At 47.0% G+C, this 25,490-nt stretch overlaps 1 protein-coding gene across 1 annotated transcript; it reads right to left on the reverse strand.

The window, feature by feature from the left end:
- Window positions 1–9,826: 9,826 nt before the first annotated feature.
- On the reverse strand, window positions 9,827–24,112 carry LOC139312169 (protein-lysine 6-oxidase-like). The gene is made up of 7 exons (XM_070936741.1): window positions 23,587–24,112; window positions 23,320–23,421; window positions 19,734–19,842; window positions 15,061–15,198; window positions 13,749–13,905; window positions 11,031–11,126; window positions 9,827–9,952 (listed from the first exon to the last, which is right to left on the reverse strand). Exons 1-7 carry the CDS (start codon window positions 24,110–24,112, stop codon window positions 9,827–9,829), a joined length of 1,254 nt encoding a protein of 417 aa, XP_070792842.1.
- Window positions 24,113–25,490: the final 1,378 nt, after the last annotated feature.

Here is a 25,490-nt window from a genome sequence, read left to right on the forward strand (position 1 = left end):
GCAAGCCAGGCTGGCATTTCTTCTCCTGACACCACATCAGTGGTGGGTTCCTCCCGGTTCGGCCCAGTTCCGCTGAGCTGGTAGCAGTGACGATATGACGTCACCGAACCGGTTCTCTTTGTTCAGGAGCTGGGCCCTCCCGCCCCGCCCGCGTTATTCTTACCTTTTATTTGGCCCCGCCCCCAATCTATTCGCTGCCTCCCAAGTCCCAGCTGATGGCTAGAAGGGATAAAACTGTTTAAACTTGCCGCAGGGCTTCAAAGGGCCGCCCTACAGCTGATCAGTGTTAAAAGGCAGTGTGGTAGTAAATCGGTGCCTTCAAAAACAAATGGGTAGACCGGGACGCTCCAAGAACAAATGGGTAGACCAGGACCCTCCAAAAAAAATTGGGTAGACCAGGATGCTCCAAGAACAAATGGGTAGACCGGTACAGCTCTGCAAGCAGTTAAAAGCCTGGTAGACCAGTACCTCTGCTAAATCCCAATCTATTCGCTGCCTCCTGAGTCCCAGCTGATGGCTAGAAGGAATAAAACTGTTTAAACTCTTGCCGCAGGGCTTCAAAGGGCCGCCCTACAGCTGATCAGTGTTAAAAGGCAGTGTGGTGGTAGACCAGGACGCTCCAAGAACAAATGAGTAGACCGGTACAGCTCTGCAAGCAGTTAAAAGCCTGGTAGACCAGTACCTCTGCTAAATCCTAAAGAATTGTCACATGACCATCAAGCCACGCCCACAAAATAAGCCACGCCCAAAGAACCGGTAGTAAAAAAATTTAGAACCCACCCCGGCACCACATCTAATCCTTCTTTTCTTCACACAAATTTATTTTCTCTCTTTTTCCGAAGCTGACGGAGCACCTACTTCGTAGTCTTCTTTTCAGCACTTAAGAATTCCTGCTTTCAAGGCACCACGGCGTGGAAGATGTGTGCTAAACAAGCATTTTAACTTCTGGGTTTTGTTTTGTTTTTTATTGATTGATTTGAAAAACCAGCCTATAGAGAATTGTTGCGTTATGAGCCGGGGCAAGGCACAGAAGCAACACAAGTCAGCCAGTGGTGGGTTCCTCCCGGTTCGGCCGAACCGGTAGCGGTGACGATATGATGTCACTGAACTGGTTCTCCCCCCCCTGCCCTCCCCCCCCACCCACCCATGTTATTTTTACCTTTTATTTGGTCCCACCCCCAATCTATTGCTGCCTCCTGAGTCCCAGCTGATGACTAGAGGGAAAAAAACTGTTTAAACTCTTGCCGCGGGGCTTCAAAGGGCCGCCCTACAGCTGATCAGTGTTAAAAGCAAACAAATGAGTTGGGTCGTAAGTGCGAGGACTGGTCGTAAGTGTGAGGACCTTCCAGAAATGACTGACCAGCTAGCCACGCCCACCTAGTCACATGACCTCCAAGCCACACCCACAAAATAAGCCACGCCCACAGAACCGGTAGTAAAAAAATGTAGAACCCACCCCTGAAGTCAGCTGGTAGTTCAAACCGCCCCTTTATTGCTCCAACTTTCCTCCAAACGCTCTCACGTTATGGCAAATCCCAGAGCAAAGTGATCAGACGCACACACTTCCAGCAGCCTCTGGCTGCAAGTAGTCCAGCAAAACGCTGGGAGCACAACGGCTGCAAAGCAAGAAATCCAGCGGGGCAAGGGAATTAGTCAATGAATCCAGGAAGCAAAGGAACAAGGCAATTCAGGAAGCAAGAAATAAAGCAAGAAGTCCAGGAAGCTCCAAATGTCGGCAAATGGTACACAAAAATCCATGAATTTAGCATTTGTTCAGCCTACAAATGCCTGTCCCCACAGCGTCTTCTTAAATCTCAGTCCCCAAGTGTGCCTTGTGAAGAGGGGCTGGGCGCTCTCCTCCCAAGTTGTTGGGTCAGTCTGCGCTGTTCCCGCCTTCTCTCCACTCTCCGTGTTTGGGGATCAGGAGGGGGTGGTCCTTGCTCATCTCCTGAGCTCTGTCGCTCCTCGTGTTCGCTGCTTGCCCTTTCTTGGTCATCCTGCCCCCCCCCGTTCCTCCCTGCCTACAAGATGTCCCAATCCTGAAAGGCCCTGGCCTGACTCGGCCTGCTCCTCCCCACATTCCTCTGAAGCCAACAAAGCTGCCCCTAGATCTCCATGGGCTTGTGTTCCTCCGCGGGGGGCATGACACGGTTCACTTCACATTATTTTTCTAACAGTATGCAGCTCCCTCCTCCTTCCAGCTGAGTGACCTTGAGGTAGCTTCTGAAGGAGATACAGCGCTTACTTTCGCTTCCCCAAGCATTCACCCCTTCATTCTCCTTCCCCACAGTTCATGGCAGCCTGTCACCAGATAGTAGTGAAACAGAAGCAAGCGAAAGATGGCAGCTGACAGGTTGTAAATCAAGGACAACCCGTACAAACTGTTTCTCTTTCATCACTTCATGCTGATTGGAAGATGTGTGCTAAACAAACATTTAACTTTTGGGGTTGTTTTTTTTTTTTTTTTGCAAAACCAGCCTATGGTGAACTGTTGGTTCACTTTATGATCACAAAAGTTGCCTTCACGATCGTCACAAAAAAAGGCATAAAATTCAGGGGTGAAATGCTCCCGGTTCGGACCGGATCGCCCGATCCGGTAGCGATGGAGATGGATGGTTCAGAGAACCGGTAGCAAAAATCCATGCGTTTCCCCCTCCCCCAATGCCCAGCTGAGCCGCATGATCATCAGAGGCTTTTTTAAAAAAACTTTTAAAAGCATTTTTTCTACAACCCCTTCCGACGAAAAAAATGCTTTTAAAAGTAAAAAAAAAAACCTCTGATGATCTCGCGGCTCAGCTGGGATCGTCAGAGGCTTTTCAAAGCATTTTTTAAAAAGCCTCTCTGACGGTCCCAGCTGAGTTGCCTGATCGGCAGAGAGGCTTTTCAAAGCATTAGAAAAAAATGCTTTGAAAAGTTAAAAAAAAAAAAAATTGGCCACGCCCACCCGGTCACATTACCCCCCCAAGCCACGCCCACAGAACCGGTAGTAACAAATTTTACATTTCACCCCTGATCAAATTATGTCAGTCACGCGGATGACCTGGTTTACAATTCAGACTTGTGATGGATAGGCTTCATTATGTCGTAAGTCAAGGACTACCTGTAGTCTCTTCTTGCATTTTGATTTTCATTTACGGTCATTGGTGAAAAGCACCTGCAAACTTGAGAAGGGTTCAGATCCAAAGCTTAAGGGGAGCATTCTTGGGCATGATAGAAGGTGAGTGATCTAAATGACCTCAGAGGTCCCTTCCAATTCTATGCTGCTGAGATATGTGGGCAGGACCTGAATATAGTTGTGACCCAAGCTCCTGAAGATCACAAGAAAGGATGCTTTGGGCATTTTCTTAATTCACACATAGGATAGTTGAGTTATTTTCACCAGAAGCTTGGAAAAGCATCAGTTTTGTCTAGTGGTTAAGGTATCAGGCTGGAAACCAGGTGATGGTGAGTTCTAGTCCTGTCTTAGGCATGAAAGCCAGCTGGGTGCGTTTGAGCCAATCACCAGCGGACTGTGAGCCTTAGGCATAACAGCTGGCTGGGTGACTTTGGGCCAATCACCAGGAGATGGTGAATTCTAGTCCCACTTTAGGCATGAAAGCCACCTGAGTGACTTTGGGCCAATCACCAGGCGACTTTGAGTTCTAATCCCACTTTAGGCATGAGAGTCTGGATGGGGAGGAACAGACTCAGGCTCGACCCATCCAAGACTGAGTGGCTGTGGTTTCCGACATCCCGATATAGTCAGTTGGTGCCATCACTGACTATTGGGGGTGAGTCGTTGGCCCCCATGGAGAGGGTCCGCAACTTGGGGGTCCTCCTGGACTCACAGCTGTCTTTAGAAGAGCACTTGACGGCTGTAGCCGGGAGGGCGTTTTATCAGGTTCGCCTGATTCACCAGTTGCGTCCCTTTCTGGATCGGGACTCGTTAAATATGGTCACTCATGCCCTTGTCACTTCCCGCCTGGACTACTGCAATGCTCTCTACATGGGGCTCCCCTTGAGGAGCACCCGGAGGCTCCAGCTGGTCCAGAATGCGGCCGCGCGGGTGGTTATGGGAGCGACGGGGTGCTCCCATGTGACCCCCCTCCTGCGCGAGCTTTACTGGCTCCCGGTGGTCTTCCGGGTGCGCTTCAAGGTTTTGGTTACCCCCTTTAGAGCGCTCCATGGCTTAGGACCGGGGTATTTACGAGACCGCCTTCTGCCACCAGTAGCCTCTCACCGACCAGTACGCTCCCATAGAGAGGGGCTCCTCAGGGTGCCGTCGGCCAAACAATGTTGACTGGCGGCCCCCAGGGGGAGAGCCTTCTCTGTGGGGGCACCCGCCATCTGGAACGAGCTCCCCCCAGAGATATGGAGGATCCCGGACCGGCACGCTTTCCGACGTGCCATCAAAACATTTCTTTTCCAACAGGCTGGCCTGGCCTAACCTCTCTTTTAAACTTTTTTTAAAAAAATTAAAATTCTTAAATTTTAAATTTGTCTTATGAATTTGGGGTGTTTTAAATTTCATTTTCCGGGCCAATTATTTAATTGTATTTTAATGGTTTTTTAACATTTGTATTATATGTATTTTATTTGGCCCTGAGTCCTTCGGGAGTAGGGCGGTATACAAATTCAATAAGTAATAATAATAATAATAAATAATAATAATAAAAAGAGTCAGCTGAATGACTGGGCCAATCATCCGGAGGTGGGGAGTTCTAGTCCTACCTTAGGTGTAAAAGCCAGTCGGGTGACTTGCCAATCACCAGGAGACAGTGAGTTCTAGTCCCACCTTAGGCTTGAAAGCCAATTGGGTGGCCTTGGGCCAGTCCATCCCTCTAAGCCCTACCCGCCTCACAGGATTGTTGTGGGGAAAAGAAAAGGAAAGTGTGTCGGATATGCCCACAGCCTTGAGTAATTTGTAAAAATATCGTAATAAAAGACGGGATACGAATTAAATAAATGGAGATGCCACTCAAGTATATATCCATTAGGTGCAAACTTAAAAACCTGTGTGCGTGTTATGAGTTGCATTGATCTAATTCTAGAATAATATATATATATATTTTTATTGGCCAAGTGTGATTGGACACACAAGGAATTTGTCTTGGTGCATATCCTCTCAAGTGTACATAAAAGAAAAGATACGTTCGTCAAAAATCATAAGGTACAACACTTAATGATAGTCATAGGGTACAAATATGCAATCGAGAAACAATATCAATATAAATCGTAAGGATACAAGCAACAAAGTTACAGTCATAAGTAGAAGGAAATGGGTGATGGGAACAATGAGAAGATTAATAGTAGTGCAGATTTAGTAACTAGTTTGACAGTGTTGTGGGAATTATTTGTTTAGCAGAGTGATGGCGTTTGGAAAAAACTGTCCTTGTGTCTAGTTGTTTTGGTGTGCAGTGCTCTATAGCGTCGTTTTGAGGGTAGGAGTTGAAACGATTTATGTCCAGGATGCAAGCGGTCTGTAAATATTTTCACAGCCCTCTTTTTGACTCGTGCAGTATACAGGACCACAATGGAAGGCAGGTTGGTAGCCATTGTTTTTTCTCTAGGATGGAAGGATTGAGACTAAGAAAGAATGCTTTTTTAATGGAGCAGCTAAGTGCCATGAGTGCACCCCCCACACACGTGTGAATGCATACACACCCACAAACCCGCTATCTGGTTACACTACTATTGACAATCTTAGCCCTTGCAAATCCTTGTCTTATAGCTATGCTAGAATTTGCACCTGGGCTCCAAATTCCTGCTCTGTTTTGGTGGGCTTTTGTGGAATTGCTTGGAAAGGATCAGGTGCAGATGGAAAAAGAAGGTCTGTTTGGAGGCTAAAGAAGGCAAGTCCGTATTGCAGGGAGGGAGTTTAGCGTTCATTACCATGTTTCCCCAAAAATAAAACCGGGTCTTATATTAATTTTTGCTCCAAAAGGCACATTAGGGCTTATTTTCCAGTTAGGTCTCATTTTTGGGGAAATACGGTACTAAAATGCATCCGTCTGGCTGACGATATTAACGGGCTTATTTTTGGGGTAGGGCTTATATTACAAACATTCTGAAAAATTATGCTAGGGTTTATTTTCCGGTTAGGTCTTATTTTTGGAGAAACGTGATATTTGCAGCCAGTACTTTCTGGGCAGAAAACCACCTTGTAAAAGCCCAAGAATTTCAGTGAAGAAACAACCTTGTTCGAGATCTCCCATCTCTGTTGAAAAACAGTGAAGGATTCGAGCAGGAACTTTTCAGTTGGAAATCTGCTTGGCCCATCAGCCATTTCTCGGGCAAATGGACCTCTCTGGCTAAGGAGTTGTGACTGCAGACAATGCCAAGTTGGGGAGGAATAGCCAATACTTTAGAAGATAGGCTCAAGATCCAGAAGGAACTTGGCAAGCCCTATCCCACAAAATATAGTTCAGTGACATTAAAAGCATTTTACACTTAGGCGAGAAAAAACAAATGTACAGACAAAGAATTACTGGTTTAATAGTAGTAACTGTGAGAGGGATTTTGGAGTCCTAGCAGACAACCATTTAAATATGAGCCAGAAATGTGCTGCAACTGCCAAAAAAGCCAACACAATTCTAGGCTGCATCAACAGAGGGATAAAATCAAGATCACGTGAAGTCTTAGTACCAGAGGTGAAATCCAACAGGTTCTGACAGGTTCTGGAGAACCGGTAGCGGAAATTTTGAGCAGTTTGGAGAACCAGCAAATACCACCTCTGCTTGGCTCCAGAGTAGGGTGGGAATGGAAATTTTGCAGTATCCTTCCCCTGCCATGTCCACCAAGCCACACACCGCCCACCAAGCCACACCCTCAGAACCGGTAGTAAAAAAATTTGGATTTCACCACTGGTTAGTAGGACTTTATAAGTCCTTGGTAAGGCCACACTTGGAATACTGCATCCAGTTTTGGTCGCCACGATGTAAAAATGATGTTGAGACTCTGGAAAGAGTGCAGAGAAGAGCAACAAAGATGATGAGGGGACTGGAGGCTAAAACATACGAAGAACGGTTGCCGGAACTGGGAATTTCTAGTTTAATGAGAATTGTTGTGGCTCCGACCCCCGAGCCCATTTTATCGGAGGGAGAAGGCTCCGAACATGAAGGAGAGGAGCCGGCCAGGCCTCCCTCTCCAGGCCCCTCCTCTCTGGCTATGCCTCAGGTGTCTGCTGAGGGAGAGGAGACTGGCCAGGAGCCGGGTGTCTCCGATGACAGCGATGACGGTGATACGTCGTTCCTGGATCCACGCCAACGAAGGCGAGATAAACATTTGCAGCAGATGAGGAGGCGTGCCAGGGATTAAGCTGAGTCACTGGACCACACCCCACAGGCTATATAAGAGAGTGTGGTGGCCATTTAGACTCTGTGATGGACAAAGCTAACTTCTGGCTAGTCACTTTGTACAACGCCTGAATCTGCTGAAGGTTTCTGTTTGAGCTGGACTGTTTTTGAAAACTGTGTGTATTTGTTGGTGTTTATCTGGTGGAGGAAAACTCCCTCTTCTTGAAGTAAAGCACTTGGCAGACGGTTATCGTATTGCTGCCAAGTTCCTGATAACGAACCTTGTGTGTGCCAAGTAATTCTTCCCCCGGCTGGCTGTTTGTGTGTGTGTGGGGACGGGGATAGAACAAGAATAAGGACCAGGGGAGACATGATAGCAGTCTTCCACTTTTGGAAGGTGCCAAAAAGAAGAGGGAGTCAAGCTATTCTCCAAAGCACAAGAGGACAGGACAAGAAGCAACGGATGGAAACTAATCCAAGGAGAGAAGCAATCTGGAATTAAGGAGAAATTTCCTGACAGTCAGAACAATAAACCAGTGGAAAAACTTGCCTCCAGAAATTACTTGCCTCTCACAGTTCCTGCGATTAAGCCTGGTGAAACAGGTGTGGAAGGAGCCCAGCCCTTTACATCAAAGGTCAGAGGTGTCTACGGGTGTCAAAAAAAGTCAAGATGGCGGCTGTAAACACCTGATCGAAGCCCCACCCCTTTTAAAATGGAAATGAGTGCTGTTTGCTATAGCCAGAGATTATTTATGGGGTTATTTTTGCAGGATATTCACAGTAATATTAGGGGAGGTGAGAGGGGGAATTCGTTTTATCTTCAACAGGCGTTGAAGGCAATCACTTCCTACGGATGGGCCAAGGTGCCAGCAAGAGTTTGGTTCTGCATCCCAGAAAATGGGCACGGGGTCAAGCCAGATGACCTCTTGGTTCTTCGCTCCATCTTCCTTCTCCAGCAAAGAGTTGGGGTCGAATGGGATGTCTTGGGACTCAAGACATCCGAAATGGCGAAAATGGGCCTCTCAAGGATGCTTGGTTCCTGGACTGGAGGAATCTCCTTTCAGAAACTGCTGTCAAGCCAGGAGGTAAATAGATGGAGGGAAGGGGAAAGGGAAGGGAGTAAATGGATGAAGAAGGGAAGGAAGGGGAAGGGGGGAGGGGAGAAGGAAGGGGAAGGATGGGTGGGTAGGTAGAAAGAGAAAAAAGGAATGGTAGAAGGAAGGAAGGGAGAGGAAGGAATGAAAGAAGGAAAAAGGGGAAGTGATGGATGGATGAGGAAGGGGAAAGAAAGTATGGATAGATAGATGAGAAAGAAAGGAAGGAAGGAAGGGATAGATGGATGAGAAAGAATGAAGGAAGGAATGGTGAAGGAAAGGGAGGGAGGGAGGGAGGGAAGAAAAAGGGGAAATGGTGGATAGGTGAGGAAGGAAGTAGAAAGAAGGTAGAGATGGATGAGAAAGGAAAAGGAAAAGGAAGAGATGGATGAGAAAGAATGAAGGAAGGAATGATGAAGGAAAGGAAGGGAGGGAGGGAAGGAGGGAAGAAAAAGGGGAAATGGTGGATAGGTGAGGAAGGAAGTAGAAGGTAGAGATAGATGGATGAGAAAGGAAAAGGAAAAGGAAAAAGGAAGAGATGGATGAGAAAGAAGGAAGGAAGGAATGATGAAAGAAGGAAGGAAGGAAGGAAAAAGGAAGGAAAAGGAACAATGAATGGGTGAGGAAAGGAGAAAGAAGGTAGGGATAGATGGATGAGAAGGAAGGAAGGAAGGATGGAACAGATGAGAAAAGGACAAAAGAGGAAGGAAGGAAGAAAGGAAGGGATGGATGAATGAGAAAGAAAGAAGGATGAAAAAGGGAAGGAAGGAAAAATGGAAAAAACAAAAAAAAGGAAGGAGGGAGGAAAGGAAGGAAATTACAAGTTACATTTCTGTGACCTCCTGGGGAAATACACAATGTTCTCCTCCCTTTCCACTTTCTCCCTCAATTCCTTTCATCAGGTGCACTAAATGAGGTACCCTTCCAGGCGCTCTCTCCCTCTCTAGCGCCCGCCCTGCCCTCCTTTCCCCTGGGACCACCGACTCCATCTTGCCGGTTGCGTCTTTCTGCTACCGAGGTCCACAAAGATACCCGAAGTCACATGTCACCACAACTTCTCTCAGCCCAGAAAAGGACCGACAACTTCTGATTTCTCCCTCCATTGTTCTACTTCCTCTCTCTTGACAAAAGGCCTTGCATATCAAGGGCAAAACTGCCCACCACCCCCAAATTTTTGGGGGGGAAGGTAAGAATCTGCAGTGGGTGGGCGACCCAGTCCACCTCACCCTTAGAGATCATGAGGACGGTTCAAGGGTCCTACAATGAACGACGTCACCAGGAAAGAGGAAGATGGCCAACGAAGCGCCGAGATTTAAGCCCCGCCCCTTTTGTTAACTCCTGTACAAGGAGGCGGGGCTTGGGTGGTAAGGACGCTTCCGCCATCTTGCCTGGGTTTGACCTTCCGCCTCTCCCGGCAGACCCCGATGGTCCAACCCGCTAATCCAGGATGTATTTTCGTTAGGGATACCTTGTAATTCGGCAGTTTTGCGTGTCGACATACACCCCTGTGTACACAATATCACACAGGACAACGTTATTGGAGAAGTCCGATTCGGCCACCAGGAAATCGGGGTTGACGGTCACCTCGAAAAAGAGGACAGGAAATCTGTCACGCTCCATCCCTTGGCATCCAGAGGTGATCTTTCCTTCTCACTCAGGAACATCCTTGTCCTCACTACTCACAACAGACGGTGGCTCAAACGTAGGGCAAAACTGGTAGTCCTCAACTTGCGACAGTTCACTTAGTGACCAAAGGTACAACGGCACCAAAAAGAAGTGACTTATGATTATTTTTCACAGTTAGCCCTTTGCAGCCATCCCTGTGGTCATGTGATCAAAATTCGGACGCTTTGCAACTGGTTTATGTAGTCCTCCACTTACAACAGTTCATTTAGGGACTGTTTGAAGTTACAACGGGGCTTAAAAAAAGGACTTATGACTGTTTTTCACACTTACGACGGTGGCAGCATTCCAGTGGTCACATGAGGTAAATTTGGATTATTGAGAACTGGCTCGTATTTATGACGGTTGCAATGTCCTGGCGTTACCTGATCCCCTTTTGTGACCGACTGATGAGCAAAGTCCATGCGGAAGCTGGATTCACTTAACAACCGGGTTACTAGCTTATCAACTGTAATGTTTCACTTAACGGCAGCAAGAAAGTTCATACAATGGGACAAAACTCACTTAGCCACATAAATTCTGGGCTCAATTGTGATCGTAAATCGAGGATTATCTGTATTTATTATGGTTGCAGTTTCTCAGGGTCATGTGAGCCCCTTTTGTGACCTTCTCACAAGCAAAGTCAACGGGGAAGCCAGATTCACTTAACAACCGTGTTATTAACCATAACAACTCCAGTGATTCGCTTAACAACCATGGCAAGAAAGATTGTCAAATGGGGCAAAACTCAACAACTGAGCAACGGAAATTTTGAGCTCAATTCTAGTCATAAGTTGAGGACTACCTGCATTTATGACGGTTGCAGTTTCCTGGGGTCACATGATCCCCCTTTGCGAACTTCTGATCAGCAAAGTCAATGGGGAAGCTATATTCACTTAACAACCGTGTTTCTGACTTAACCACTGTAGTGATTCGCTTAACAACCGTGGCAAGAAAGATCGTAACAATGGGACAAAATTCGCTGATGAGGAGGACTTACCTTGAGGATATAGTTTCCAGGAGGGACGTCGGTAATATCAATCCACTGGCAGTCAATATTGGCATGGTAGGTATCGTAACAGCCTGGGCTCAGACCCTGAGGGGAAAGAAAAAACAACATTTAATTATATTTATTGAGGAATCGCATATGGCCGCCAGTCTTACACGCAAACTCTAGGCAGCTAAAAACCATCAGCGTAAAGCAGAAATACGATAAACCTAATTTTGCCTTAAACCTGTTTCAGCAATTTAAGAATAAGAGAATAACAGAGAATAACAGCGTTGGAAGGGACTTTAGAGGTCATCTAGTCCAACCCTCCACCCAAGCAGGAGACCCTACACCATTTCTGACAGATGGCAGTCCAGTCTCTTCTTGAAAGCTTCCAGGGATGAAGCTCCCACAACTTCAGAAGGGAACTTCTGTCCCATTGGTTATTTGAAGCTGTATGGACTTCAACTCCCAGAATTCCCCCCTACGCGCGAGCTCCGTTTTTGCTGGCAGAGGGCTGCAGGAGGACGTCGCGCTGAAAACGGAGCCTGGGAGGGCCACGCGCGGCCCTCCCAAGCTCCGTTTTCACTGACAGGTCGGTCCTTCGCTGTTTCCAGGGCGGCCCCAGAGGCAGGGGTGAAATCCAGCAGGTTCTGACAGGTTCTGGAGAACCGGTAGCGGAAATTTTGAGTAGTTCGGAGAACCGGCAAATGCCACCTCTGGCTGGTCCCAGAGTGGGATGGGAATGGAGATTTTGCAGTATCCTTCCCGTAGAGTGGGGTGGGAATGGAGATTTTGCAGTATCCTTCCCCTGCCACGCCCGCCAAGCCAAGCCAAGCCATGCCCAACAAGCCACGCCCACAGAACCAGTAGTAAAAAAAATTGGATTTCACCACTGCCCGGAGGCCAGATTTAAGTGCCCTGTGGGCCAGATCCAGCCTGCAGGCCTTGAGTTTAACACCCCTGGGTTAGATGATTGTTGGTTGTTAATAGAAATGGCTAGTTTATACTATTATGGAAAAGTAAAAAGTTGTGCTTTGAGGTACTTCACCAGAGGGAGTCCAGAAGCCAATGCTGTTTTTTTCTTCCTTCCTTCCTTCCGTTCTTTTTACACTTCTCCTTTCCTCTTTTCCTCCCCTTTTGTTCCCTACTATTTGCTTTTGTATTTCCCTTTTATATTATAAGCAAATAAAATCTATATAAAATGGATAAGCACCACGGTTTTTGATAGAGTTATCTGAGATGGCTAAATTGACCATTTTGATCAAAGAAAAATCACAACTACTTTTGTTTCTACTTGGAAACCGTTTCTGGACTTTGTGCTTGAGGTGGAAAAAATGAAACTTTGATTTTGGGTTTTACTGATTAGGTAGCTTAGTCATTATAGAAATGGCTAGTTTATACTATTATGGAAAAGTAAAAAGTTGAGGTTTGAGGTAACTGTCTTATTCAACTGTATTAAAGGGAGCCTGGAAGTCAATGCCTCCCCCCCTTTTCCCCCCTTCTTTTCTACACTTCTCCTTTCCTCTTTTCCTCCCCTTTGTTCCCTACTACTTGCTTTTGTATTTCCCTATTTTATATTATAAGTGAATACAATCTATATAAAATGGATAAGCACCAACACTTTTGATGGGAGTTAGCTGAGATGGCTAAATTGATTGTTTTGATCAAAGAAAAATCACAATTACTTTTGTTTCTACTTGGAAACCGCTTCTGGACTTTGTGCTTGAGGTGGAAAAAAATGAAACTTTGATTTTGGATTTTACTGATTAGGTAGCTTGGTCGTTATAGAAATGGCTAATTTATACTATTATGGAAAAGTAAAAAGTTGAGGTTTGAGGTAACTGTCTTATTCTACTGCACCAGAGGGAGTCTGGAAGTCAATGCCTCCCCCCCCTTTCCCCCATTCTTTTCTACACTTCTCCTTTCCTCTTTTCCTCCCCTTTGTTCTCTACTATTTGCTTTTGTATTTCCCCATTTTATATTATAAGCGAATAGATTCTATATAAAATAGATAAGCACCATGGCTTTTGATGGAGTTAACAGAAATGGCTGAATTGATTGTTTTGATCAAAGGAATAGTACCACTATTTTTGTTTCTACTTGGAAACCACTTCTGGACTTTGTGCTTGAGGTGGAAAAAAAAATGAAACTTTGGTTTGGGGTTTTACTGTTGAGATAGATTGATCGTTACAGAAATGGCTAGTTTATAGTATTATGGAAACGTAAAAAGTTGAAGTCTGAGGTAACTGTCTTATTCTACTGCACCAGAGGGAGTCTGGAAATCAACAATGGTCTTTTTTTTTTTTTTTTTTGCTTTTTTCCCTTCCTTTTTACACTTCATCTTTCCTCTTTACCTCCCCTTTGTTCCTTTCTATTTGCTTTTGTATTTTTCTATTTTATTTTATAAAGCTAATAAGAATGGTGCAGTGGCCTAGAGGTGGAGTTGTCGCCTCAGAATCAGGAGGCACTGAGTTCGATCCTAGGTAGAGGCTGATATTTCTCTCTCTGGGCACAATGAGAATATATATCTGCTGAACAAAACTCCGCATTGGTGACAGGAAAAGCATCCGGCCAGGAAACGCTCTGCTCCGTTCAGTTGCCCCGACTCCACCCTGCAAGGGATTACGGGGTCATTTTATAAAAGAATAAAATCTATATACAATGGATAAGCACTGCGGCTTGCGGAGGTGGGCAGATCCAGCTGAGAAAAAGTCAGCCGTTGCACACCTGAATATGAGCGGTGCACGCATAGCGTCGTCGGACCCCTGCGTCGCAAGAGGTGTCCTCCAGGCAGAAACTGGCTTTGTGACCTTCGGCCACCTTCTCATGGGAGACGGCATCCAGAAGGTCATAGTTGCTGAAGGCGTCCATGCTATGATAATGCCTGAAAGAAAAGAGGTTTTTAAAAGCTGCAGGTAAGTCGTTTTACAATAATTTGTTTAGCGACCACTCAAAGCTGTAACAGCCCTGAAAAAAGTGACTTCTAGACCACTCCTCGCACTTATGACCGTTGCAGCATGCCCATGGTCATGTGATCACAATTTGGGCACTGGACAACTGGCATGTATTTATGATGGTTGCAGCGTTAACCACTGCCTGATTCATTTAGTAATTGCAGTGTTTCACTTAACAACTATGGCAAAAAAGGTTGTAAAACTGAATGCGACTCACTTAGCGACTGTTTTCCTTGACGTAAGTCGAGGACTACCTGTATTAGGCCCTAACAGCAATTTGCTACATTGGCCGGAAGGACTTCTGCCCACAGCAGAGAGTTCATCACACTGAGGAAATGTTCATTGTGATGTCATGCTAGAAGCCCCGCCCCTCAGTTCTGAGAAAAGAGGAAACGTGCATTGTGACATCATAAACCAAACTCCGCCCCTTTGAGAAGTGAGGAAACATGCATTTTGATGTCATGAGGCAAGCTCTGCCCCCTCAGTTGTGAACAATGAAATGTGTTGTGATATCATGAAGCAAGTCAATGAAGTGAGTCGATCCCCTTAGGGTTGAGAAATGATGAAGCAGGTGTGATGTCATCAGCTAAGCTCCGCCCCTTAGTTCTGAGAAATGAGGAAACATGCATTGTGACCTCCTAAAGCAAGCTCCGCCTCTTAGTGTTGAGAAATTATGAGCAGGTGTTGTGATGTCATCAGCCAAGCCCCACCCCTTAGTTCTGAAAAATGATGAAACGTGCATTGTGACATCTTAAATTAAGCTCCGCCCCTTAGTTCTGAGAAGTGAGGAAACGTGCATTGTGATGTCATGAGGCAAGCCCCGCCCCTTAATTCTGAAAAATAATAACTCCGCCCCTTAGTTCTGAAGCATGTGGTAACATCATCAGGCAAGCGCCACCCCTTAGTTCTGAAAAAAATCAATGAAACATGCCTTGTGATGTCATCAGCCAAGCCCCGCCCCCCCTAGTCTTTGTGCACCACATCGCTAGTACTTTGCATGAAATGGGACTTTCGGTTAGAAAACGGTGCGCTCGATAAACGGGTCAGCCTCGCCCAATCGTCCCCGCCTCGCTTGGCTCGCTTACTGGTGACAGCTGTGCCACTCCCACTGGTGTCGCGGCTTCACCGGGAGGAAGTCCGCTGTCCCTCGATTCTTCACTCTTTGGGGGAACCGAAGGAGGACGCGGGAGCTGATCTTACTCACCCCGGGTCGGTAGGCGGACCTGTGGGAAAAATGGAGGAAGACACAAAACTGATGGAAGACTTCGCCCGCTGGAACCAACTGGCTGCCTCCCGTATTAGAGGTAGTCCTCGTCTTACGACCCATTCGTTGAAAGGACATTCAAACAGCACTGAAAAAAGGGACTTACACCCAATCCTCGCACTTATGACCGTTAGACGTCCCTGTGATTACAGGATCACGACCGAGGCCCTTGGAAACCGGCTAACTTTCATGAAGGCTGCAGGGTCCCTGAATCACGTGATGGCTATTTGAGACCTTCCCAGCTGGCTTCCAACAAGCAAAAGTCAGTCGGGAAGCTGACAGGGAAAACCAGAGGTCATGTGGTGTCTCGCTTAACGACTGCATCGCTTAGTGATGAATTTTCCTGTCACAATTGTGGTTGTATGTCAAGAACTACGGTATATGTAACTCAACTGATGGCTTATTCCAGCATTAGCTGGAAAAATAATGCTGCTTATGGTTGATTGATTGATTGGTTTATTTGATTGATTGATTGATTTGGTCATGTTTATGTAGTGTATATTGGAGATGGTCACCCATTGAGAGTGGCATGTAATGGAATATTATTTTAATGTATGCCGATTGGTTAGCGTACATTCAAAGTGACAATAAAGTTATTTTAAGTTCTAAGTCTCTTCTATTTTAAAATGAGTAGCAGTAACAATACCACTCAGACTTATATACCTCCTCACAGTGCATTCCAGCCCTCTCTAAGCGGTTTACAGAGTCAGCTTATTTCTCCCCGCCCCCAACAACAATCCGGGTCCTCATTTTACTGACCTCAGAAGAATGGAAGGCTGAGTCAACCTTGAGCCAGTCTGGATCGAACTGCTGGCAGTGGGCAGAGTCAGCTTGCAATGCTGCATTCTAACCCCTGCCTCATCAATATTTGGGTACTTTGAAAGAAAACATTCAAATTGGCTTCCCCCAGTCTCAACTACTATTTGTGCTCCCCCATACCTAAAAGAAAGGGAGGGAGGGAGGGAGGGAGGGAGGGAGGGAGGGAAGGAAGGAAGGAAGGAAGGAAGGAAGGAAGGAAGGAAGGAAGGAAGGAAGGAAGGAAGGATGATAGGTTTGTAAATATCTGTTGAGAAGATTGGAAGTCATTGTATCATTTCCTTCCTTCCTTCCTTCTATCCATCTTTCTTTCTTTCTTTCTTTCTTTCTTTCTTTCTTTCTTTCTTTCTTTCTTTCTTTCTTTCTTTCTCTTTCTTTCTTCCTTCTATCATCTTTCTTTCTTTCTTCCTTCCTTCCTTCTATCCATCTTTCTTTCTTCCTTCCTTCCTTCCTTCCTTCGTTCTATTCATCTTTCTTTCTTTCTTTCTTTCTTCCTTCCTTCCTTCCTTCCTTCCTTCCTTCCTTCCTTCCTTCTCTCCCTCTCTTCTCCTCTCCTCCCTTCCCCTCCCCTCCCCTCCCTTCCCTTCCCTTCCCCTCTTCCTTTCTCTTTTCTATCTTTTCCTTTAAATTTCTTTGACTTTTATGTGAGATACCTCAATCAATATAATTTTTTAAAAAGAAAGAAAAGGTGTACGCCTTCTGTTTCAAGATGGCTTCCCCCCCCCTTCATTTTACAAATCTATCTTTACCCAAGTACCACATTTCTACTTTGAAGAAGCTCCTGACCAGAGCTGACCTAAAATCTCCCATCTGAGAAAACACAAAAGAGAATTTTTCGAGCTTGTGTGAATTCTGCGCAGGAGGCTGAGGAGGGGGGGGGGAGGTTCCTTCCCCAGTTAAACCCAAGCTCTAAAACAGTGTTTCTCAACCTTGCAACTTTAAACTGAGCGGACTTCAACTCCCAGAATTCCCCAGCCAGCCATGCATGTAAACACCTCCATAAATATAAATTCTATATTTGGCTGCCTGGGGAACTCTGGGAGTTGAAGTCCACCCAGCTTCAAGTTGTCAAAGGTTCAGAAACACTGCTCTTAAAGAAGTACAGGTAGTCCTCGATTTACAACAGTTCATTTAGTGACCGTTTGTTGTAGCCTGTCAGCAGCCTGTGCAGCTAGTAGCTGATTCCGATAGCAAGGAGGCTGGTGTGGTGCTGCGCCAGCAGCCTGTGCAGCTGGCACTCGAGTCGGACAATGAGGAGGCTGGAGAAGATGTGGTGCCAGAGGCAGGGATTCAACCAGGGCCTTCAGAACCTCCAGAAGCTCCCATAAGTGAAGAGGACGAAGAGGAGGGGCCTTTTCTCGATGCACGGGCGTGCAGAGCTGCCAAAAGGCAGGAGTGGCTCCTCAGGAGCAGGTCTCCTCGAGAGTAAGGCTTGGGGCTAATTGGCCACTCCCTCAGCCTATTTAAGGAAGGATGACGACTGAGGCAATTTGCAGGGAACAACTTCATTCCCTCTCCTTCGTGTCTTGATCTTAGTTCTCTGCAAATTGCTTCTGGGCTTTCTGCCAACCCTAGTAAGATTACGATTATTCTTTGGATTTCTGTTAAGAAAGTTAATTAACAGCCTTTGTTTGAAAAAGACTGATTTAATTTAGTAAACTAAGGTTTGTACAGACTTTGTATGTGCTGCGTTCTTTGGGGTCCGTGGCTGAGGCAGAACACCGTTCAAAGTTACAACGGCACTGAAAGAAGTGACTCATGACCATTATTCACCCTTACGACCGTTGTGGCATCCCCTTAGTTACGTGATCAAAATTCAGACAACTTGCAACTGACTCATATTTATGACGGGGGAGGGTACGCAATCTCCTTTTGTGACCACATGACAAGCGAAGTCCACGGGGAAAGCTGGATTCACTTAACCACCGTGGGACTAACCGAACAGCTGCCTCGATTCGCTTAACGACGGTGGTAAGAAAGATGGTAAAATGGGGCAAAACTCAGTCAAGAAATGTCTCGCCTAAAGGTAAAGGTTCCCCTTGCACATATGTGCTAGTCGTTCCCGGCTCTAGGGGGCGGTGCTCATCTCCGTTTCAAAGCCGAAGAGCCAGCGCTGTCCGAAGACGTCTCTGTGGTCGTGTGGCCGGCATCACTCAATGCCAAAGGCGCACGGAACGCTGTTCCCTTCCCACCAAAGGTGGTCCCTATTTTTCTACTTGCATTTTTTTACCTGCTTTCGAACTGCTAGGTTGGCAGAAGCTGGGACAAGTCACGGGAGCTCACCCCGTTACGCGGCACTAGGTATTCGAACCGCCGAACTGCCGACTTTTCGATCGACAAGCTCAGCGACTTAGCCACTGAGCCACCGCTGAGCTGCCGAGCTTTCGATTGACGAGCTCAGTGTCTTAGCCGCTGAGCCACCGCATCCCTTAAGAAATGTCTTGCTTAACAACACAAAAATCTTGGGCTCAATTCTGCTCGTAAGTCGAGGACTATCTGTATGTAGGGAAGGCAGGTGGTGGTGGGGGCAGCAGAGAAAGAGAAACAGGCAATTTATCAACTGAGCAAACAGGCAAAGAGTTGAGCAAGCTGTGAGTGACCCTTCTATGCCACTCTGGCCGGCCTCAGAGCCCACTTTGTCGAAGTGTTTACAGGAAACCGCCCCTCCTTAATTCTGGCATTTTCTAATGCTGGAATCTGTAAACCACGCTCTCTTTCCCCCCAACTTTAGACCTTCTTTAGATCCAGCTGAAGTAAACACCAGACATTCCTTTCTCCTCCCGCCCCTAAATTTTGCAGGAAAAGAATTCCCGATTCTGCTTTCGGACCGTAATTTTCCTTGGGTCACTGGCAACAAGAGATTTTGGCTGGAGACGCCGAGTTTTGCAAAACATCCCTTAAAGAAACTGGCTCTTGCTATGCGATACGCCAAAAATCAGCACCAGAACCGGTGAAATAACAGAATAAACAGCTGGAAGGGACCTTGGAGGTCTTCTAGTTCAACCCCCCGCTCAAGCAGGAAACCCTAGACTAGTGTTTCTGAACCTTGGAAGCTTGAAGATGGGTGGATTTCAACTCCCAGAATCCCCCAGCCAGCAGCGCTGGCTGGGGGATTCTGGGAGTTGAAGTCCACCCATCTTCAAGCTTCCAAGGTTGAGAAACACTGTCCTAGACCATTTCAGACAAAAGGCTGTCCAATCTCTTCTTAAAAACCTCCAGTGATGGAGCATTCAGAACTTCTGGTGGCAAGCTGTTCCACTGGTTAATTTTTTTAAAAAAAATTGATTTATATGCCGCCCTTCTCCGGAGACTCAGGGCGGCTTACAATGCGTTAAGCAATAGCCTTCATCCTTTTTGTATATTTATACAAAGTCAGCTTATTGCCCCCACAAACTGGGTCCTCAATTTACCTACCTTAGAAAGGATGGAAGGCTGAGTCAACCTTGAGCCTGGCGAGATTCGATCTTACTTTAATTGCAGACAGCTGGTGTTAAATTACAGTGCTCTGTCTGTTGAGCTATCCAGGCTCCTTGATTGTCCTCACTGTCAGGGAATTTCTCCTTAGTTCCAGGTTATCTCTTTAGTTATCTCTTTGATAACTAAATTAATTCAGGGCCTGGAGATTATTAAAAAAAAAAAAAAACACCCACAACCCACTGAGCAAGCTTTGTGGCCTACCTCGCAAGGCAGTTTTCTTCCGCCGCGCATTCCAAGGCGTATAACTGGACTTTCTCAATATAGGTGGACGCTTGTAGAAAATATGGATCGGGGACCAGGTCCGGCAGGCCTGAGAGGAGAGACCAGGAAGCAGCCAAAATGAGGGAAACAATTTGCTCTGCAGAGAATGAGGAGGGAACCTCAGAAGTTGCTTGAGTGGGTAGGGGGTTGGACTAGATGACCTCTAAGGTCCCTTCCAACTCTGTTTAATCTGTTAAAGTTAGGAGAGGAGTGTCTTCTAATTCAGGGGTCACCAACCTTTCGGACCTCAGGGACCACTAAATTCATAATTTTAAATCCTGCGGACCACTAATATATCCCTTTCTGGATCGGGACACCTTGCGCACGGTCACTCACGTCCTAGTTACCTCCCGTATGGACTACTGTAATGCTCTCTACATGGGGCTCCCCTTGAAAAGCACCCGGAGGCTCCAACTGGTCCAGAACGTAGCCGCGCAGGTGATTATGGGCGCAACTCGTTACGCCCATGTAACACCTCTCCTATGCGAGCTGCACTGGCTCCCGGTGGTCTTCCAGGTGCGATTCAAGGTGTTTAAAGTGCACTTTAAAGTGCTCCATGGCTTAGGACCTGGGTACCTACGAGACCGTCTTTTGCCACCAATAGCCTCCCACCGACCAGTTCGTTCTCACAGGGAGGGACTACTCAGGGTACCGTCAGTCAAATTATGTCGACTGGCGACTCCCAGGGGGAGGGCCTTCTCTATGGGGGCTCCAAACCTTTGGAATGAACTGCCCCCGGAGATACGGAATATCCCTGATCTCCGTGCTTTCCGCCGTGCCCTCAAGACCCTCATGTTCCAACAGGCGGGGCTAAACATACGAACATGTGAATGATTTTTTAAATGTTATCTAATTTTAGGTTCTATTTAATTGGGCCAAACTATGTTATAATAATAATTTTTATTAGCAATTTTATGATGTTTGTGTATCTATATTTTTCTTGACTGTACACCGCCTTGAGTCCTACGGGAGAAAGGCGGTATAGAAATAAAATAAAATAAAATAAAATAAATAAATAAATAAATAAATAAATAAATAAATAAATAAATAAATAATATGATCTGCCTAATGACTGGCTGGGTACGGGGTGGCTAGGTGGTCATGTGACTGGGTGGGTGTGGTCCACTCAATGTCACTCACGTTGAGGGGCGCCTCGCCACCCTCTACTCGCCCCTCCCCTCCCAGCCCTTCCTCCCCCGCCCGCCCGGGCTCCTTAGGGCCCCAACAGGAAGCAGTTGTTGGAGCTAAGCAGCCACTGCGAGAAAGCGTTGGCAAAAGAGCTCAGTTCAAATTGGATCTGGCTGAGAAGGAGGCTCAGCAGAAGCACCTCACTGAGGACTAGGAGCATAGGCTTTCCAAGCAGAGGGAAGACCTGCGGGAGTGCGGGAAGGCCAGGTACCGGCGCCTGGAGGCTCAGCGGGCTGAGATGGTCAGCCAGTCCCACTGGAACAAGGCTCTCGGGCTCTTCGCCACCAGCGGTGCTTCCCTCCAGCCTTCGCCCAAAGCCCCACACCAGGAGGCCGAAGCAGATCCCGAGTCGGAATTTCTCTCCCCCCTCCGACCCACAGAAAAAGACTCCGAAGGGGGAGACTCTCTGCAGCAACACAAACGTTCATTGCACGTATCCGGCCGAGGGGCCGTAGTTTGAGGACCCCCCGATTTAGTGCAATATAAAAAAAAATGCAAATAATTTTTCTGCGGACCACCAAAATTTTCTCGGGGACCACCAGTGGTCCACGGACCACCAGTTGGTGACCGCTGATCTAATTGATTAAAACAAGGACACCGTCTTCACCAGGCAGAGACCAAAATCCTGCCCTACTCAAAAAACTGCTTCCCAGAAAGTCTTTTTTTTTTTACCGAACGTAGTAAAACACTTTTTAAAGTCCATTTAAAGGTCCCTGGGGAATGGGTGGGTGTGTTGCTGCCCAAAGAAAAAACCACCTTTTAAACCCAATTTGTGGTACTTTATCCCGTTTGAGAAGTGCTGGTTTAAAGGGAGATTTGGAAAGGAGGGAACAAATGGTCTGTTGCTTGCTAGTGGAAGATCGTCCTTCCTTCCTTCCCTCTCTCCCTCCTTCTCCCTCCCTCCCTTCTTTCCTTCCTTCCTTCTTTCCTCCCATCTTGTCATCTATTCCTTTCTTCTCTCTCGCCTACCTTTTTTTCCCTCTCTCCCTCCCTTCTCCCTTTCTAATTTGAGTCTCCTTTTCCTTTCATCCTTCCTTTCTTCTGTCAACCCCTTTCCCCTCCTCTCTCTCGCCCTCTCCCATTTCATTTATCATTTCTTCCTCTCTTCTTTCCATTCATCTGTTTCTTTCCCATCTCTCCTTCCTTCCTTCCTTCCTCCCTCCTCCCTCTTGTCATCTAGTCCTTTCTTCTCTCTCTCCTTCCTTTCCCTCTCTCCCTCCTTTCCTCTCCCTTTTCCTTCCTTCTTTCCTTCTTTCTTTTTCCTCCATCCCCTTTCTTTCTTTCTTTCTCTTTCTTTTTTCTTCCTTCCTTCTCTCCCTCCCTTCTCCCTTCCTTTCTTCTCCCTTCTCTCTTGTCATCTATTCCTTCTTTCTTCTCTCTCCTTCCTTTCCTTTAATCCTTTTCTTTTGTCAACCCCCTTCTTCCTTCCTCTCTCTCCCCCATCTCCTATTTCATCTATCATTCCTTCCTCCCTTCTTTCCATTCATCTATTTGTCAACCCTTCCTTTCCTATCTCTGTTCTTCTTCTTTCTTTCTTTCTTTCTTTCTTTCTTTCTTTCCTTCTTTCGTTCTTTCTTTCTTCCTTCCTTCCTTCCTTCCTTCCTTTCCCCTCCCCTTCTTGTCATCTATTCCTTCTTTTTTCTCTCTCTCCCTTCTAGAGTCTTCTTTTCCTTCCATCCTCCCTTTCTTTTGTCAACCCTCTTCTTCCCTCCTCTCTCTCCTTTTCATTTGTCATCCTTTCCTCCGTTCTTTCAATTCATGGGCTTGTGGACCCTTCGTTTCCCATCTCTCTCCTTCATTCTTTCCTCTCATATACCACATTTTCTCTGGAAATTCATGTAATTTACACCAGAATAGCCCCTTACTTCACCCAGCTGTCTTGGGGGCTAAATCAGACTGGAAAAAAAGAGAAGAGATCACCCCAAACTTTGGGTTTAGTTACCTGGAAATCAGGTAACCTGAACTCTTTATTCTGCTTTCACCTTAACCCCCCCCCCCCCGTGCCCAAGCAGGGTTATCCAAATCCCACCACCCTCCCCATCCCTGCTGCAGATAGATAGTCCTGGCCTACCTAACAGGACTGTTGTGCACAAGTTCTACCAGCAACATTCTTGAACCAGTGAAGAGGGAATCCTGGTGGAGTTTCATCCTTTCCTGAAACTCATTTTTATTTCTTTCAGAAATAAAACCTCCCCCCTCCCCAGGAGCTCTCCAGTTGGGAGCAACAACCCCGCATGGTAGGCCGTTCCCAAAGCGCGAGAGATCCAAAGCCAACCCCATCCCCGGGGCCCCGTTTCTACTTCCTCCGGGACCCCTGCTCACCCACCAACCCTCCCACGCATCTCTGCCGTCGGGGGGCTCACCATGGTGGAAGCGGTGGGTCCCATAACCGGATCTCTGTCGGGCTGCTCCGGGCCAGACGGCGGGACGGTCGTAGATGCTGTTCGGGGAGAGCCCAGACGACCCCCGGGGGTCTCCCCGGGCTGGTCCATCGCGTCACCACCCCCACCCCCCGGGGCCCCGTTTCTACTTCCTCTGGGACCCTCACTCACCCACCAACCCTCCCACGCATCTCCGCCGTCGGGGGGGGGGGGCGGGGGCTCACCATGGTGGAAGCGGTGGGTCCCATAACCGGATCTCTGTCTGGCTGCTCCGGGCCAGACGGCGGGACGGTCGTAGATGCTGTTCGGGGAGAGCCCAGACGACCCCCGGGGGTCTCCCCGGGCCGGTCCATCGCGTCGCCGAGCCCCTCCGGATGCGGACGCCCTGTCGGACCTGGGATTGCCGGATTCAGCAACCCCTCCGGCTGCTCTGACACCCTGTCGGCTGCTCTGCGGAGCCGCACCCGTCGCCCCGGTTCCTGAACCATCCTCTGCGATCCTTCCCGCGGGCACCCCGTCGGCGCTCAGGTAAAGAGTCTGCTGCGCGGCTCGCCGGCCGGGCAAGAACTGAGTGGCGCTGTTGAAGAGGCTGTACTGACGACCCCGGTTCTCCCAGCGGATCTGCTGTCTCCAAGCCGGCGCCCGCTGAGCCCCGCAGCCGTCGGGGCGCGTCGCCAGCACCAGCAAGAGCAGCAGCGCCGCCGCCGGCATCGAAGGCGGCGGAGGCGGCCGCCGGGTCCTCGCGTTCATGGCAGCGGGTGGGGAATGCGAAGCCGGGGGTGGGGGAAACGGGGACGAGGGGTGGCTGGTCGGAGGTGGGGGGGGGAAGGAGGAGCCTCACCCCCCCCCACCCCCACCAACATCGCCGCCTCTTTTCCCCCACCTCCCCCGACCTCCAGGGACCCCCCCCCCTTGGCCTCAGTTTCCCTCTGCGCTCCCGTGGGGACGCGGGGGAACGGCTAAACGGATTGAAGAAAAGACAAGTCTCCACATGGATGGGGGACTGGGAGTACCCTAATTAATTAATTAAGAATGATTGGGTGCTTGGAAACCTCTGATTAATCAATTAATAATGATCGGTGCTTGGAACCCCTGATTAATTAATTGATTATTATCAGCTGCCTGGAAACCCCAGATTAATTAAATTAATAATGATCGGGTGCCTGGAAACCCCAGATGAATTAAATGAATAACGATCGGTGCTTGGAACCCCTGATCAATTAATTAATTATTATCAACTGCCTGGAAACCCCAGATTAATTAAATCAATAATTATGGGGTGCATGGAATCCCCTGATTAATAGTTATCGGGTGCCTGGAAATCCCACATTAATTAATTAAGAATGATTGGATGCTTGGAAACCTTTGATTAATCAATTAATAATGATCGGTGCTTGGAACCCCTGATTAATTCATTGATTATTATCAGCTGCCTGGAAACCCCAGATTAATTAAATTAATAATGATCGGGTGCTTGGAACCCCAGATTAATTAAATTAATAACTATTGGTGCTTGGGATCCTTGATCAATTAATTAATTATTATCAGCTGCTTGGAAACCCCAGATTAATTAAATTAATAATTATGGGGTGCATTGAATCCCCTGATTAATAATTATCGGGTGCCTGGAAATCCCACATTAATTAATTAAGAATGATTGGATGCTTGGAAACCTTTGATTAATCAATTAATAATGATCAGTGCTTGGAACCCCTGATTAATTAATTGATTATTATCAGCTGCCTGGAAACCCCAGATTAATTAAATTAATAATGATCGGGTGCTTGGAACCTCAGATTAATTAAATTAATAACGATTGGTGCTTGGGACCCCTGATCAATTAATTAATTATTATCAATTGCCTGGAAACCCCAGATTAATTAAATTAATAATTATGGGGTGCATGGAATCCCCTGATTAATAATTATTGGGTGCCTGGAAATCCCACATTAATTAAGAATGATTGGGTGCTTGGAAACCTCTGATTAATCAATTAATAATGATCGGTGCTTGGAACCCCTGATTAATTAATTGATTATTATCAGCTGCCTGGAAACCCCAGATTAATTAAATTAATAATGATCGGGTGCTTGGAACCCCAGATTAATTAAATTAATAACGATTGGTG

This window comes from Pituophis catenifer, unplaced genomic scaffold, assembly GCF_029215685.1.
Source record: "Pituophis catenifer annectens isolate HBS135680 unplaced genomic scaffold, rPitCat1.0.hap2 SCAF_1, whole genome shotgun sequence".
Classification (NCBI taxonomy): Eukaryota; Metazoa; Chordata; class Lepidosauria; order Squamata; family Colubridae; genus Pituophis; species Pituophis catenifer.

What these genes read in the sequence shown, in the direction of transcription:
- LOC139312169 (XM_070936741.1), bottom strand. Translation starts at nt 24,112, where the DNA reads ATGAACGCGAGGACCCGGCGGCCGCCTCCGCCGCCTTCGATGCCGGCG. An exon ending in CGTGCACCGCTCATATTCAG is followed by an intron (nt 11,127 to 13,748) that starts GTGTGCAACGGC and finishes CTTTCCCCTCAG; the next exon opens with GGTCTGAGCCCAGGCTGTTA. An exon ending in CTGGAAACTATATCCTCAAG is followed by an intron (nt 9,953 to 11,030) that starts GTAAGTCCTCCT and finishes CTCTTTTTCGAG; the next exon opens with GTGACCGTCAACCCCGATTT.